This window comes from Carassius auratus, chromosome 27 (genome assembly GCF_003368295.1).
Source record: "Carassius auratus strain Wakin chromosome 27, ASM336829v1, whole genome shotgun sequence".
Classification (NCBI taxonomy): domain Eukaryota; kingdom Metazoa; phylum Chordata; class Actinopteri; order Cypriniformes; family Cyprinidae; genus Carassius; species Carassius auratus.
The window spans coordinates 26,592,569-26,607,155 of record NC_039269.1 but is presented as its reverse complement, the minus strand read 5'-3'; the positions used below and the strand labels follow the sequence as shown (position 1 = coordinate 26,607,155).

General features: G+C 37.4%; 2 protein-coding genes across 3 annotated transcripts; one reads left to right on the top strand and one right to left on the bottom strand.

Moving 5' to 3' along the window:
* Positions 1–400: 400 nt before the first annotated feature.
* tsen15 (TSEN15 tRNA splicing endonuclease subunit) lies at positions 401–2,366 on the top strand. The gene is made up of 4 exons (XM_026206910.1): positions 401–995; positions 1,080–1,161; positions 1,258–1,393; positions 1,910–2,366. Exons 1-4 carry the CDS (start codon positions 942–944, stop codon positions 2,076–2,078), a joined length of 441 nt encoding a protein of 146 aa, XP_026062695.1. The 5' UTR covers positions 401–941; the 3' UTR covers positions 2,079–2,366.
* LOC113046071 (uncharacterized protein C1orf21 homolog) lies at positions 2,364–9,249 on the bottom strand. Of its 2 annotated transcripts, none has more exons than XM_026206911.1 (6): positions 9,131–9,249; positions 6,360–6,498; positions 6,029–6,114; positions 5,861–5,925; positions 5,711–5,771; positions 2,364–3,599 (listed from the first exon to the last, which is right to left on the bottom strand). In XM_026206911.1, exons 2-6 carry the CDS (start codon positions 6,448–6,450, stop codon positions 3,561–3,563), a joined length of 342 nt encoding a protein of 113 aa, XP_026062696.1. In that variant the 5' UTR covers positions 6,451–6,498; positions 9,131–9,249; the 3' UTR covers positions 2,364–3,560. The 2 variants fall into 2 exon arrangements, with proteins under 2 accessions (XP_026062696.1, XP_026062697.1); XM_026206912.1 differs by lacking the exon at positions 9,131–9,249 and adding an exon at positions 6,578–6,812.
* Positions 9,250–14,587: the final 5,338 nt, after the last annotated feature.

Sequence of the window (14,587 nt, the reverse complement as noted above, 5' to 3'; positions counted from 1 at the left end):
GTAATAATATTTTACAGTATTACTGTATTTTAAAAGGCTTTTGAACGGTAGTGTTCAAAATATTTTCAGATGTTTTTTGTGTATTAATGGTTGTTTATTTGACTATGAGTGCAGGTAGTTTACGTATCAGCTTTTTCTGTTATGGCTTTTGCAAATCACTGTGTAGACAAATTCACTGTATCAAAGAGAATAGCTGAGTATGAGTGGACCATTAAAAGGACAAGAATGTAAGAAGTCCATTTCCTAAGCTGCAGACGTGCATTATTTATAAGAATGTTATTGTAAAGCGGGTAATTTGTTTGTAAGATGAATAAACTGTTTGAATGGTTAATTGTGTTTTTGACTGCTGAAAAGACAGACAGGCAATGAGATAATGTCGCGTTTTCCACACGGACTTCTGTAAAGGGAGGACAATAACAATGGTTGTGTCTAAACTTATGAGCATGTACACGGTGTAGATAAGTATTACACGGCTTTGGAAGGTGGTCTGAGAGCTGCTGCGTCCATACAAGAACTATAAATTAATTGTGTAACTACAGAGCAACATTTTTACGGACAAAACATTTAGGACGAATAGTTTGTGCAGTTAAGAACACTACTATGGCGAAGGCTTACGAATATTAATTACGTTATATGACGTTCGCGCAGTAGACGACGCTGATTTGCTGGTAGACGCTACACGCCAGTAAACTGGCGAATGAACGTCTCGGATATTGCTTCCACAAATAACTTACTCACGTGATTGGACGATCGAGGACCGTTAAGCCCCAACTTGTTTAATATTCATGAGCCATGCCTTTGCAGTAGTAGGATTCGTAGTCTACGAGAGCGGATAGATATACGTGCACGTGGTGAATCTGTAAACTGTTTTCTTTTTGTGACATGCATTATTTATTTAGTTTGCGGTTTAAGAAATAAAAGGAGTAGAGTTTAATATTATTATGGACGAAGTACATCGAGCAGATCCTCCGAACTGGATCCAACAGCACGCCGTCGTAAGAGCGAGTAACACTCCTGTTAATGTAAACTGATGCATTGCATATTCACACAAGTGTAATTTAATTCAGTCTTCTCTTTAGTATCAAGACCTGATGCATTTAGATGTTGGTGACAGTGCTCAAGTATATGCTGCCTTCCTGGTGTACATGGATCTGACGGAAGGTGAGGAAAAATACAGCAGTACTTTGTTAGAAATTGAACACAAAGTTTATAAAATGATTGATAACCCTTTTGTGTGTGTGTGTTTTTCATTTGCAGTGCGTAAATGGAAAGAGGTGGTTGGAGTTTCCTGCCCAGAGTTACAGGCGGTTCTGCTTGAAGGTCGAGAGAAGGATGGAGAAACGGCTCATATGATCTATCCTCTGCCTTCACACAGATCCATCAAACACAGAGAGTAGGAGACAAGCAGATTTTACTACAATACTGTCATCACTAAGATGCAGCTTTTGAGCCAGGATATGATAAAGCTTCTATGATTGATTTATGCGGCCCCTAGCAGTACCAATGGAATTGAAAGGACTGTTTCCAAACAGGTTTCCCAATGGGGAGCTCTTCTCTCAATTAAGTACACCGTCTTCCACTTTAATTTTTTGTCTCATTTTCAAATACTTATTTTTTTTAATTAAACAAGTTTGTAATGTTGTGATTTGCAGCTGTTTGGTTTGGTTAGTGGCTTTAATGTACATTTGAAAAGGTCATAAAACAAATTTTCATACATTAGCTTTGCACATATATCTCATATCACCCACCAACAAATATTACATGAAGTGTTACCAAGCATAAGATGTTGTTAAGGTGGTATTTGGCAAGAACACATGACTTGGAAACAAGGTCTCATACCTGCCTTGTGAGCCTTAATGTGATTGTGCTTCAACACGTATGATAATGTGATTTCCTCTGTCTCTCACAGGTTGCGGTGTATATTGGACAGAGGTGCCCCGATGCTCTTGTGTGCAGTGGCTTCGGACTCCACGCTGGTGTATCAGAGACTGTGTGACGGCTTCCTGACCCCTGACCCTCCGGTGGACATTCGGGACCAAGGCCGTCGACAGCATCGCAAACGGAGGTTACAGATGTGAGACGAACACCCAGACGATACGCACAGTCTAGGATTCCTAAATCTCCAGATGTGAGGATTGGGTAGCACATACAGTTTGAATACATTTCTGAACTCATTTTTATCTCTGAAGATGAGCGATTGGGTGAACCAAGGAACAGTTCTCCCAAAACGTTTCATATGTTCACCCCTCATTCCAAATCTAAATGACTTTTACATTTTTCTGTAAAAAAATACAAAACAACATTCCACTGCATTGACTTCATTTTATGAAGAAAAAAAACATCAATAAACCAGATGCTTTTTCTTAGTTAGTTGGTCGTAGTGTATTTATTTATTTTTTCACTCAGCATCACACTTGCATTTTTGGCAATTTTGTTTGGCCCAAATGTGTATATAGAGAACTTAAGCATACATAAGGGATACGGTTCACTTTAGTGTGAAAATACAGAAATTAATGGCTTATTGTTGTATCTCATTTCAGAAAAGAAAACACTGTGTGCTTAAGGCTATGGCAAATTAGTCATACTGTAAAAGGAAGAAGCACTTCCTGGTAATAAAAACATATCTATGTAAAACTTTCTGACGGCTGGTTTTGAAACTTGCACTGGTTTTCAACTCTAGAATAGTGACTATAAATGTCAAGCGAACCCATGATATCCACCTGTTATATAGAGTAAAATGAGTATGTGAAAACTACATGACCTTAAGATGCTGTAACTGGTGTCTCTAAACACAGCAAGATGCTGTGATCGATCTCCACCGTCCAACACTTCCTCAAGACCGGCCCTGAAGGAACTGCACTGCCCTCATCAAACTAAAACATCTAGTGATGATACATACAGCACTGCTGTCCTGAGCATTGTAACATAACTCAAAGAAAAAGGTCTAAAAGACATATACATGATACACTGTGGGTGAAAAATACTTCGTTAAAAAAACTATTGGAATGCTAGAAATGGCCTTGTGTTTCTGTCCATACGCTCTCGCCTACTGTGTCTCAACAGGACGAGCTGAACACAATCACACAAGTCTCTCGGTAGGTATGTCCTCCTCAGGAGAGATCATCTCCACTGCTAGTCCAGCGTGTGTTGTGTCCATGTTAAAGGGAGGATGAAGTCCAGGATTCTCAGCATGGCTCTCTCCACTGTATGTAGTCTATGAGTAGGAGAAGGCTTATGGGTAGTGTAAGGCAAGGGATTGAGGAGCAGTCTGAAAATGGCTTTCGCATTCAAATCTTGGGCCAAATCCCAGTCTCCTTAACCATGGCCTTTCCATGCCCCCATACCGTTTTAATACTAGTCCAGAAGAGTCTCAAATACTGACCTGTAAGACTTTTGGGAGAGCGTGTAGATTGTAAACAGAGCAGATAACTGGGTTGAATGTCACTTGAACCCACTCTTGAAGATTCATACTTGTTGGGTGAGTGGGCATGGAAAGCAAGGGTAAAGAACTTTGGGACAGGATTGACTCAATGTTGGCGTGAGTCAAAAGTCTCAGTGTGCTATGTCATATCCTCTTCGTCCGAACAGTAGTCCCGTCCCTGTAAATGTAAAAGTCATATTAAGGGAAGATACCTCAAAAACAAAACAAAAACGCAATTAAACTAGACATGCTAGATTTTCACATTTTCTAAAGTGTATTACTCATGCTTAAGCTGGAGTGTACTTTTATATTGATTCAAACACCCAAGCCCAAAGTTTACTTCGGTTTTTACACAAATGATTAAGCTTGAAGTACACTTAGGGTTTTTATGCAAACCCTTGTGATTAATGTATACTTCAGATTTTATACAAATGCTTAACTCTGAAGTATAATTAGTTTTTTTTTTTTTTTTTACACAAACACTTTTAGGGTTAGTTTATCCAAAAAAGAAAATTCGCCCATGTTTTAATCACCCTCAAGGCATCCAACGTGTATATGACTCTTCTTTCAGATGAATCTAATCTGAGTCATATAAAAAAAATTATCCTTGCTCTTCCAAGCGTTAAACCGCCTTTCCACTGTCTCCGACGAACGACAAGCGAAAGACCGGAAGTCATTCGTTTCCAATGGAATGGAATGCGGGAGCTGCGTGGAGTTCCGATCACATGCGTATGCGGAAATTTCGGCTCCAAGTTGAGCCTCCGATAGGTTCAAATATTTGAACTTCTGCGACTAGACCGTATGCGAACACCTGACCGGATGTGATGTATTCTAATCAAAACTATCGGTGCGAGGTCAGAATTACCAATATTTTGTTAACAATAACATCCTTTAAACACTATTTCTGTAAAATGGTGGTTTATAATAATTATGGCAGAAATAATTATTTAATAATTATTAAACCATTATTTACGTTGATTAGCCCCATAAAACCTACTCTTTTTATTTTGGGGGTCATCTGATTTGTGACGATGCATTCATACATTAACTATGTTCATTAAAATTATTAATTTTACCATGGTGAATATCATATCATATGCCAAGGTAACGGTTGCTGCACGACCAGTTTGAAAGTTCTGCGCGACTGTCGCTAGAGGGAGAAATGCGACAATCGTGTCCGAATGTCGTGTGCAGTGGAAAGGCGGCTTTAGAATGGGAGTAGGCGGGTGCTTTTTTCAACAGTCCAAAAGTAGTAAAATAAAGCGCATCCATTCATAATAAAACGTTCCTCGCACCGAAAGGCCTCTTATAAAGAATCAATGCAATTTTGTAAGACAAATATTGTTATTTAAAACATTATAAACCATTTTCTCTCACTTCCGCTAACTGTCATTCGTGCAAGCCGCTCCGGGCGGATGACGTAGGATGTATGCGTCACGCCGGGGAGATATGCTAGTCTCGCAAGTTTGAGCAAAGGAAGCAAAGTTTCCTTAATTTACCAAAGGAAAACCTGTCTCCTCCTGGCTTAAATCGAAATCCTCTTAAATTCTTCTTTACAAATCCTCGGTTTGTGACTTAAATTCGTGACCGGCATTTTGTTTTGCTGTCTGTCCTTCATGCTTTTGCATTCATCACTAATCACCAGCTACGTCATACATCACCCAGCCCGGGAACGCCTTCCACCTATAACAATTATTGGAAGTGAGAGAAAAGTGTTTAATAGGTTTTAAATATGAATATTTTTCTTACAGCTCGATTCGGTTCGCTATAGGTTGGAGCTGTGTGAGGCATGTTTTATTATGGATGGATGCGCTTTATTTGACTACTTTGGGACTGTTGGAAAAAAATCAAATAACAACACCCACCAACTTCCATTCTAATGCTTGAAAGAGCAAGGATCATTTTTAATGAAGAAAGTCATATACACCTAGGCTAATTTTCAATTTTGGGTAAACTAACCCTTTAAGCCTAATGTATACTTCGTTTTTTTTACGCAAACGCTTAAACCTGACGTATACTTTAGTCTTGGTGCAAACAAACAGCTGACCACATAGCCTTTCTACGTATACTCCATTTAGTGTGCACAGGACAAACAATGTGTAAAGTGTGAAATGTCTGCATGTTTACACATGGTTAGAAAAGGCTGCATGTGTACAGTACATGCATACTGTGATTGTGATAATATTTATATAACATGCACTCTATACACATGCCCTAGCGTAATACCAAAGTACACCATGGGCTTCAGGAACTTTTGAGCAATAGTAACATTGATGCTACTTCAATCACCTTTTCAATCTTCTCATCCAGCATCCTGAAGAACTCCTGCTGGCTCTCTGAAGAGTGGATACTGAGGAACAATGAAGGCTTGGTGAACATCTCACTGGTCACCGTCTCTCCATTACTGAATACTAGAGCAGAAACCGAACACATACTCACCTTATCTTATTACTATTCCCAGTGGCATCTTTTTGCCTACCATTGTGCAAAAATGTGCTATTTTCCTGCAAGACATGTAGAGAAAAAAAATTAGTTTTACAGGATAGTATGATTATTTGTGACTTTCTGATTATTTGGAGATACAAAATACTAAAATACAATCTTTACCAAGTTCTCTTGGTTTTGTGTGTTCGTGCACTCCTCTTCTCCATGCTTGAGCTTCACCTTCTCAACTCCTTTCAGTCTGTACTCATCTAAACAGAAAGAGTCAAGTACACTTGAAATCACCAGGACACAGGATTCAGAGTTACTCACAAATATATTTATTTAAAGTAACTTGCATCATGTATAGTAACTCCAGTAACATAGTAAGAGAGTAAACAAGTCAATTCTAAGTCCAGTACCAAATTGGAGTCCTCAATGAAATTCAACACCGACTCCGGCTCTATATCACATTATCTAGAGTGAATATCTGTGGACACACAGCTGGGACACTGACCGGAGAAGGCATCTCCATTGCTGTAGGCCTTACCCCGGCCCTCTTCATCACTGGGTACAGATGACAACTGCTTGGCTGAGGTGCAGCCCATCGCCTCACTTCCTCTCCTCTCCTTCCTGCATGGCACTCTCTACTGCACCTGACCCAACAAACACAGCCATGAGTTCTGCAGCAAACCCCAAGCATTTAGTACTCAAACCAAGCAATCTGCATGCTACCGTGTTATTGCATGTGTATGTAGTCTAACACGGAGCTTAGTGCATCTGTACTGATAAACGCTGAACTTTAGTTTCATATCTGGGTGTGTCACGTGTATGTTTCCTGCTTGTGCGGAGCAGCTGATATGAAGTTCGGGTTAACGGGACACTGGCCTGAGCAGCGGATGCTGATGCGTCTGGACATCAGTCATTAGAAATAGATTAGAAACTGATAAGAAATAAACAGGCTTGTTAAGATTAAACATATATAACGTAAACACAGGGTCATATGAGTTACCCATTACTATGAAAATGACTTGGAACAAAACCTTTTGAAAAGATACTTGGGGAAATAAAACTAATTCTATAGATGCTTTGCACGCTAAACCATTAATAATGTCATTGCATGTAACTGCAGGTACAGTTTGGCCATATTAACTATGGACGTGTGACAACCAGAAGTGGCCTAGATTGTGCAGCTTGCTTGTTGTGCAGTCGGTCAATAACTAAACACTGTTTCTGTGTATCAACGTTCCTTCTGAGAACACTTGCTTCGGGCAGGCTTCCAAGGCACTGTACTCTCATGTCTAATGGTATAAAACAAATTTAAATGAGCTTAACCAGAGACTTTGTGAGGGATGGACCACTGCTATTATAATGAATGGGAGAAGCGGGAACAAATCCTAAATCCTGGAAACAACAAGTTAGCATTTTTAAGTAAATGGCTGGGTCAACTTGATATATGTATTTTTGCATTTAGCATATTTTGAGAGTAAGGAAACATGTTTATATGATACCATTTATGTCAGATTTGTATCAAAATGTCGAAATGGAAGTTTGGCAAATAGTTTTTGAATTTTGCAAAATCAAAAAATAAATGAATAAATGTAAAAAAATATATATATATATATTTGATAACTCATTCTTATGTTGTTCCGAACTTGCATAACTTTTTTTTCTAGCTGAAAACTGAAACCAAACACAAAGTTTTAATAAATAAATTATATTTGGGTAATATTAAATCAGTTCTTCAAGTGAAGTTGTTTGGCAGTGAGATACATACAAATTTTACTTACTTTTTACTTTTGCATTTTTTGTTATGGTTACCATATGGTTTGTTACTCTTACTACTTCACCTGTATTCTATATAGATTATTCACAGTCAAAACGCTTCAAACATTACAATTTCTGGCAATAATTTCCACCCTCCAAAACTGCTTTAACCGAAACAGATGTTAGTTTCCCCAGGCTTTAGCTGAACATTTAACAGTATATTCGATCCGGGCATCTCTTAAAGTGTCAGCAGTTATTCATGTTGATCAAACAACAAAAGAGAAACTCTCTCACTGCTCTTGACTAAATCACATTTGTAACTAAAAAGAAAAGTATATTATATAGTATATACTAATATACTATATTAAATATACAGTGTTTTTATACATTTGATTACTTTATAAAAAACGTATGTAGAATTTTTTATTTATTTATAGTTTGTTTGTCCCATGGCTTGTAATTAGTTTCTTATTCCTGTTAAATCACAGACTATTTACTTGTCTAATTTTGATATCATAAAGGCCTTGTTTAAAGCAAAAATGACTATATCATGATATATACTGTTACCTTAAAATAAAATGACTCATTAAAAGTAAAAAAAAAAAAAACATTTTTTCAAATTTGTGATTTTTCTTTTATGCCAAGAAACAAGAACATGTTCCATGAAGATATTTAGTAAATGTCCTACTGTAAATATATAGAAACTTAATTTTTAATTAGTAATATGTAATGCTAAGGACTTAATTTGGTCAACTTTCTAAATATATATATATATATATGCTCCTTCTGACTGCTTTTGTGCTCCAGGGTCATATATTTTATATAAAGGTATATTTTAACATGGTCATCAGTATTAAACCAATCTGTCCCATAAAAGCAGACTGTTGTAATTAAAGGAAGACGTCATTTCTCCTGCATGAGAATCATCCAATCAGAGCAGACATGTAGCACGTCCAGCTGGAGCCTCGCATAAAGGGCCCTTGTGTGGCATCAAAAGAGCTACGAGCAGCAGCAGCCAATCCAGTGAGGCAGAACTAATCGCTCTCGGAGTCGTTCCTCACATACAGACAAGTGACAACTGTTCTTATCACAGAAAGATGCGCTGTGATGCGGAGATTACAGTCTGTGCACCAAACAAAAACTAACAAAAAATATTAATAACAGTCATCACGGAGCACCCACGACTGGTTTTCTTCCATAACTAACATTGCATCTTGTAGAAAGCGAGCACTGTGGCCTAGTAGTGAACGTGCATGATAATAAACATTTCATAACCAAATAATAAACAAACACACAGCTAGCTGCGCTCCAGTTGCAGATCATCGCGAGCGCTTGCGGGCTCAAACTGTTATTGATGCACATTAAATCAAACTGGATGTGATGTGATTTGTTGGTGATAATCCGCAGAACAGGACAACAACAATGGTCGCAACACAAAGATACGCTTCACTCTAATTAATTAAGTTATGTACACGGATTGAGGTAAGGGCATAAGAAACCACTTCACGCGGCGGATCTTACCTTCAGTGCAGATGCAGAGTTTAATCGTGCTGTTCGTGATCAGGAAAAGCGTTCAAGCGCGATCAGCTCAGTACAGATCAGTCCACAGACATCAATAATCGATGCTCCGAAAAGATGAGCAAAACGTTCAGCGCGCACAGAAAGAAGCAGTCGAGCACAGAGCAGCTCAACTGATGACAGATTTACAGATTGCAAAAAATATATTTTTTTTATTATATCAGCGTGACGAATCTTGAGGGACCATCCTTTTATAAAATAGTTATTTATTATTGCACATTTGTTTGTTAATTCATAAATTACTTTTAGATTTTATATTAACCGAAGTTGATTTAATAACCCAAAGCTCATTGTTGTTGTTTGGGAAATTAAATCAAGCATTATATTAATATAATTCGTACTTCTTACATTTTTTTTTTTTACTTTTACAGTATTATTGTTTTAATGCACCCATGAATACATCAAACATTGTGAATCATGCATGTGTTTTAGTTTGTTAAACATTTAATATACCTGTACATACATAATGCTCATTGTAACATTTGTCAATTTGTATATTTTCGTCCCTCATCTACCTATTTGTATTTTTTTAATTTTTATTATTATTCCATTTTGTGTTTTTTGTTCTGTCACTGTTATTATGTTGCACTGTGGAGCTTCTGTCACGAAAACAAATTCCTCGTATGTGTGAACATACCTGGCAATAAAGCTCATTCTGATTCTGATTCTGATTTTTTATTGACATTATATTACTGCATCTAATGACTTTTATTGTTTGTCAAAAATTGTCAAGAAATGTAATAACTATATAACTATGATTGTCCATCTGATCAAAAATACAATTGTGTGTGTGTGTGTGTGTATATATATATATATATATATATATATATATATATATATATATATATATATATATACACTTACCAGCCACTTTGTTAGGTACACCTGTTCAATTGATTGGTAACACAAATTGCTATTCAGCCAATCACATGGTAGCAACTCAATGCATTTAGTCATCTAGATATGGTGAAGACGAGTTGCTGAAGTCCAAACTGAGCATCAGAACGGGGAATAGAGGAGATTTAGGTGACTTTGAATGTGGAATGGTTGTTGGAGCCAGACAGGCTGGTCTGAGTATTTCAAAAACTGCTGATCTACTGGGATTTTCACACACAACCATCTCCAGGGTTTACGGAGAATGGTCCGAATAAGAGAAAATATCCTTTGAGGGGCAGTTGTGTGGACGAAAATGCCTTGTTGATGTCAGAGGTCAGAGCAGAATGGACCGACTGGTTAGAGATGATAAAAAAGCAACAGAACCTCAGATTACCACTTGTTACAACCAAGCTATGCAGAATACCATCTCTGAACACAAAACACGTTGAACCCTGAAACAGATGAGTACACCGGGTGCTGCTCCTGTAAGCTGAGAACCAGAAACAGAGGCTACAGTTCACACAGACTCACCAAAATTGGACAATAGACGATTGGAAAAAATTTGCAATCTGCTGCGACATTCAGATGGCAGGGTCAGAATTTGGTGTAAAGGACATAAAGGATCCATCCTGCCTTGTCTCAATGGTTCAGGGTGCTGGTGGTGTAATGGTGTAATGGCGTAGGGGATATTTTCTTGGCACTCTTTGGGCCACTTAGTATCAATTTAGTATTGTTCAAACACCACAGACCTGAGCATTATTGCTGACCACATCCCTTTATGACTGCAGTGTACCCATCTTCTGATTGCTACTTTCAGCAGGATAATGCACCATGTCACAAAGCTCGAATCATCTCAGACTGGTTTCTTGAGCATGACACTTTACTCAAATGGCTTCCACAGTCACCAGATCTCAGTCCAGTAGAGTAGCTTTGGGATGTGGTGGAACGGGAGATTCACATCATGGATCTGCAGCCGATAGTACCTGAACACTCGCTCCACTTTTACTGAGGTAGCTGCCAGCTCTGTGATTCTCATCACTCTCATTGTTTACGTGCGCGTCTGGTGGCTGTGAATGTGTGACAAATTCAAGCAGAAACTCTCAGGGTCTCGTTCACAAAATGAGTCCGTTCTTTGGGACGAGTCTGTTCTGGCTGTGAGATTGTGTCTGTTTGAGACACATAATCTAGCCATCCATGGAGTTTTGTCGAGTTCATGAAGCTGTTGTCGTATAACTTTTTTTAGGACATGTATATCCGTGGTCGGTGTTAAAGATGCACTCGATGCCTTGTCTGTGCTCAGGATGTTAATAAGAGAGGGTTTACATGAAATCACATCTGTAGCTGGTGGTGGAGCATTGATGCATCTTTGTTGGGACAACATATCAAATGTATTTTGAATTTATGAGATGGATTCAAAATGTAAAAGGGCTTTTTTAAGGGCACAAACTTGTAATTGTTTAAAGTTATTAATGGCAACTACACAATAGTAGCACATTCACATTTTAGTGCCTTTTAAAAATAAACTGTCCTATAAAGCTATTAGTTTATACAGGGAGGTTTGTATTAATTAAATAGGAAAAATTTCCTGAAATCATTTAATTAATAAAAGATTTGTGTGCACGACTGTTTGAAACTTGAAGTAGTCAGTACTTTTTTTTTATTATTCAACAAGGCCAGATTAAAATTGATCAGAAGTGACAGTAAAAACACTTACAATGTTACAAAAGACTTCTATTTCAAATAAATGATTTTCTTTTGAACTTTCTGGTCAACAACATTCATGATAAATGTTTCTTGAGCAGCATATCAGAATGATTTCTGAAGGATCATGTGACTCTGAAGACTGGAGTAATGACGCTGGAAATTCAGCTTTGATCACAGAAATACTAATATTAAAATATATTCAAAAGAAAACCACTTATTTTTTATCTTTTTAAAACATTGGTCTCAAACTCAATTCCTGGAGGGCCACAGCTCTGCACAGTTTTGCTCCAACCCTAATCAAATGCATCTGATCCAGCTAATCAAGGTCTTCAGGATTACTAGAAACTTCCAAGCAGGTGTGATTTGGAGCTGGTTGGAGCTAAACTCTGCAGAGCTGTGGCCCTCCAGGAATTGAGTTTGAGACCACTGTTTTAAAACATTTCTTTCAGAAGCATTATAATCTTACGGACCCCAAACTTGTGTACATGTATAAACTCTACAGGATGATGTTCATGATATACTTTGACATACCTCCTCATTGTAGTTCATGATGTGTTGTTTGATCTTGGATGAATCCACCATGTGACAAAGTCTTGTAAGAGTATTGCACGATAACTTAACATTTCAGTTGCCCCGGATTCAAATAAAAGAGTATTATATAAAAATAATTTAAATTTGCCAAGAAAATAATAAAATGCACTCACCCTCTGGTCATTCAAGATGTAGATGAGTTTCCGAACATTAAAACAGATTTTGAGGAAATGTAGCATTCATCAATGGATCCTCTGCAGTGAATGGGTGCCGTCAGAATGAGAGTCTGAACAGCTGATATAAACATCACAATTATCCTCACTAGTCCATCAACAGACATACTGTGAAACCAAAAGCTGCATGCTTGTAAAAAAATAAATCCATTGTTAATTTGAGGACTAGATGGTAACTGATGGACTGGAGTGGTGTGGATTATTGTGATGTTTATATCAGCTGTTCAGACTCTCATTCCGACGGCACCCATTCACTGCAGTGGATGATGAATATCCATCTTTTCTGATGGAAAAACAAACTCATCTACATCTGGGACGGTCCAAGGGTGAGTAAATGTTTGGACACATTTACATTTTTGGTTAAACCACTCTTTTCAGTGTGATTTATGATGAAAGATGCATTCCTGCTCGATGAAGGTTATGGCAGTCTTCAGGTTCTGAGCCATATGTAGCTTCAGCATGATTGTGGGAAGTCATCTTCTGCAGAAAATGACAGCAATCAGACAAAAACAGTACACAAGAGGAACAGGCAAAAGATAAAACAAGTTGCTTTCAACTTCGATTTGACCAGTTCAGCACATTGTGTTGTTTATCTATTAATGTCGCAGCATCTTACCTGCAGAATGCAGATACTTGGTCGGGATCAAAGCAACACTGTAACTTCAACAAAGTGAAACACAGTCGATCTTTCAACAGGCTCAAGTGCACACAAATCATCCAGAGGTTCCCAACCATCCTTTTCGTCCAAGTCTTGAATAGTCTGTGCCAATTCTCTGATATTTCGACTAAGTTTGTTGTATCTATAGAGAGATCATAAATGTATTTGTTTCATAAGTCATGGCTTTGTTTTGGCTCATCACTCACTTCCTCTAAAAAATTGACATGTTTATGTAAGAAAGATATATTCTCTTAAAACAAATATACTATGTTATGGCTGTTAAGTTAAATACAGTTCCTTACTTGGTGTAATCTTCCCTCTTCTCAATATGATATTTTCTTAAAACTTTAACCACGTACACAGAAAACACATATATTATGCAAACAAAAACTTTTACTTTGTTTGCGATAAAATCATTTGACAGCAATATTTTTAATACATACCACACAATTACATCATAAACAAAGATAAAGGCATTTGGTTAAATATACTGACAGTATAGTGCAACTAATTTTTTACATATATTGTAACCTAAAATCTTAATGATGAATACAATGTCCATGTTATTTATACAAAAAAAAAAAAAATAAAAAAAAAAAAAAACCATAATTTATAGATTTTTAGATTTCTTATTCCAATTAAGGTTCAGTTAAAATAAATTACTGAATTAATCTGCAATACATTTTTAAACGAATACAAAACTTTTTGGACAGAAAGTTTAGCAAATAAGCCAGATTTATTTCATTAAGTTATAGGTGTATATTGCATGAAAGGGTGTCTATTTATTATGGGATGAAAAATAAATCCAGAAAAAATACACACCCTTTCATGCACTACGCACCCATAACGGCAGATGCCACTGTAAGCAAATTGCAACCTTCATTTAAACTAGTTTTGGTAAAACTGACACGACAGAAACACGAGTGTCAAACACAGTTTGGCTCGCGCTGACAGTGTGGATGAGATGCACGAGTCAGAGCTGAGATCTGCTGATGGACTCGACGCTCACTCAGCGATACAAACTTGAGCTGCACTTCTGACCCCAGGTACAGCACAAACTTCACTTCTTTACACGCTCTTTACGTGTCTGAATACTTGCAGATGCCACCACATGAGCTGAACCAAACATGACAGCATTCGGACGTTCAAACGTGCCCTAAATTGCTGTATGCTGATAGGCAGCTCATCAGATTTAGAGACCCACTTTAATCAAATGTCTATAACCACCAACATTCCTGTGCAGAAAGTACAGTATCATATTCCTAAAAACACGTTAATATTATTGTGTTTTACCATAGATAATTTTTCTCATAAATGTTTAAACCATGTAAAGCTTGCCGTATCAAAATAATAGGAAGGAACATCTTTATATTTTTAATGCAACTGATTATTAAAGCT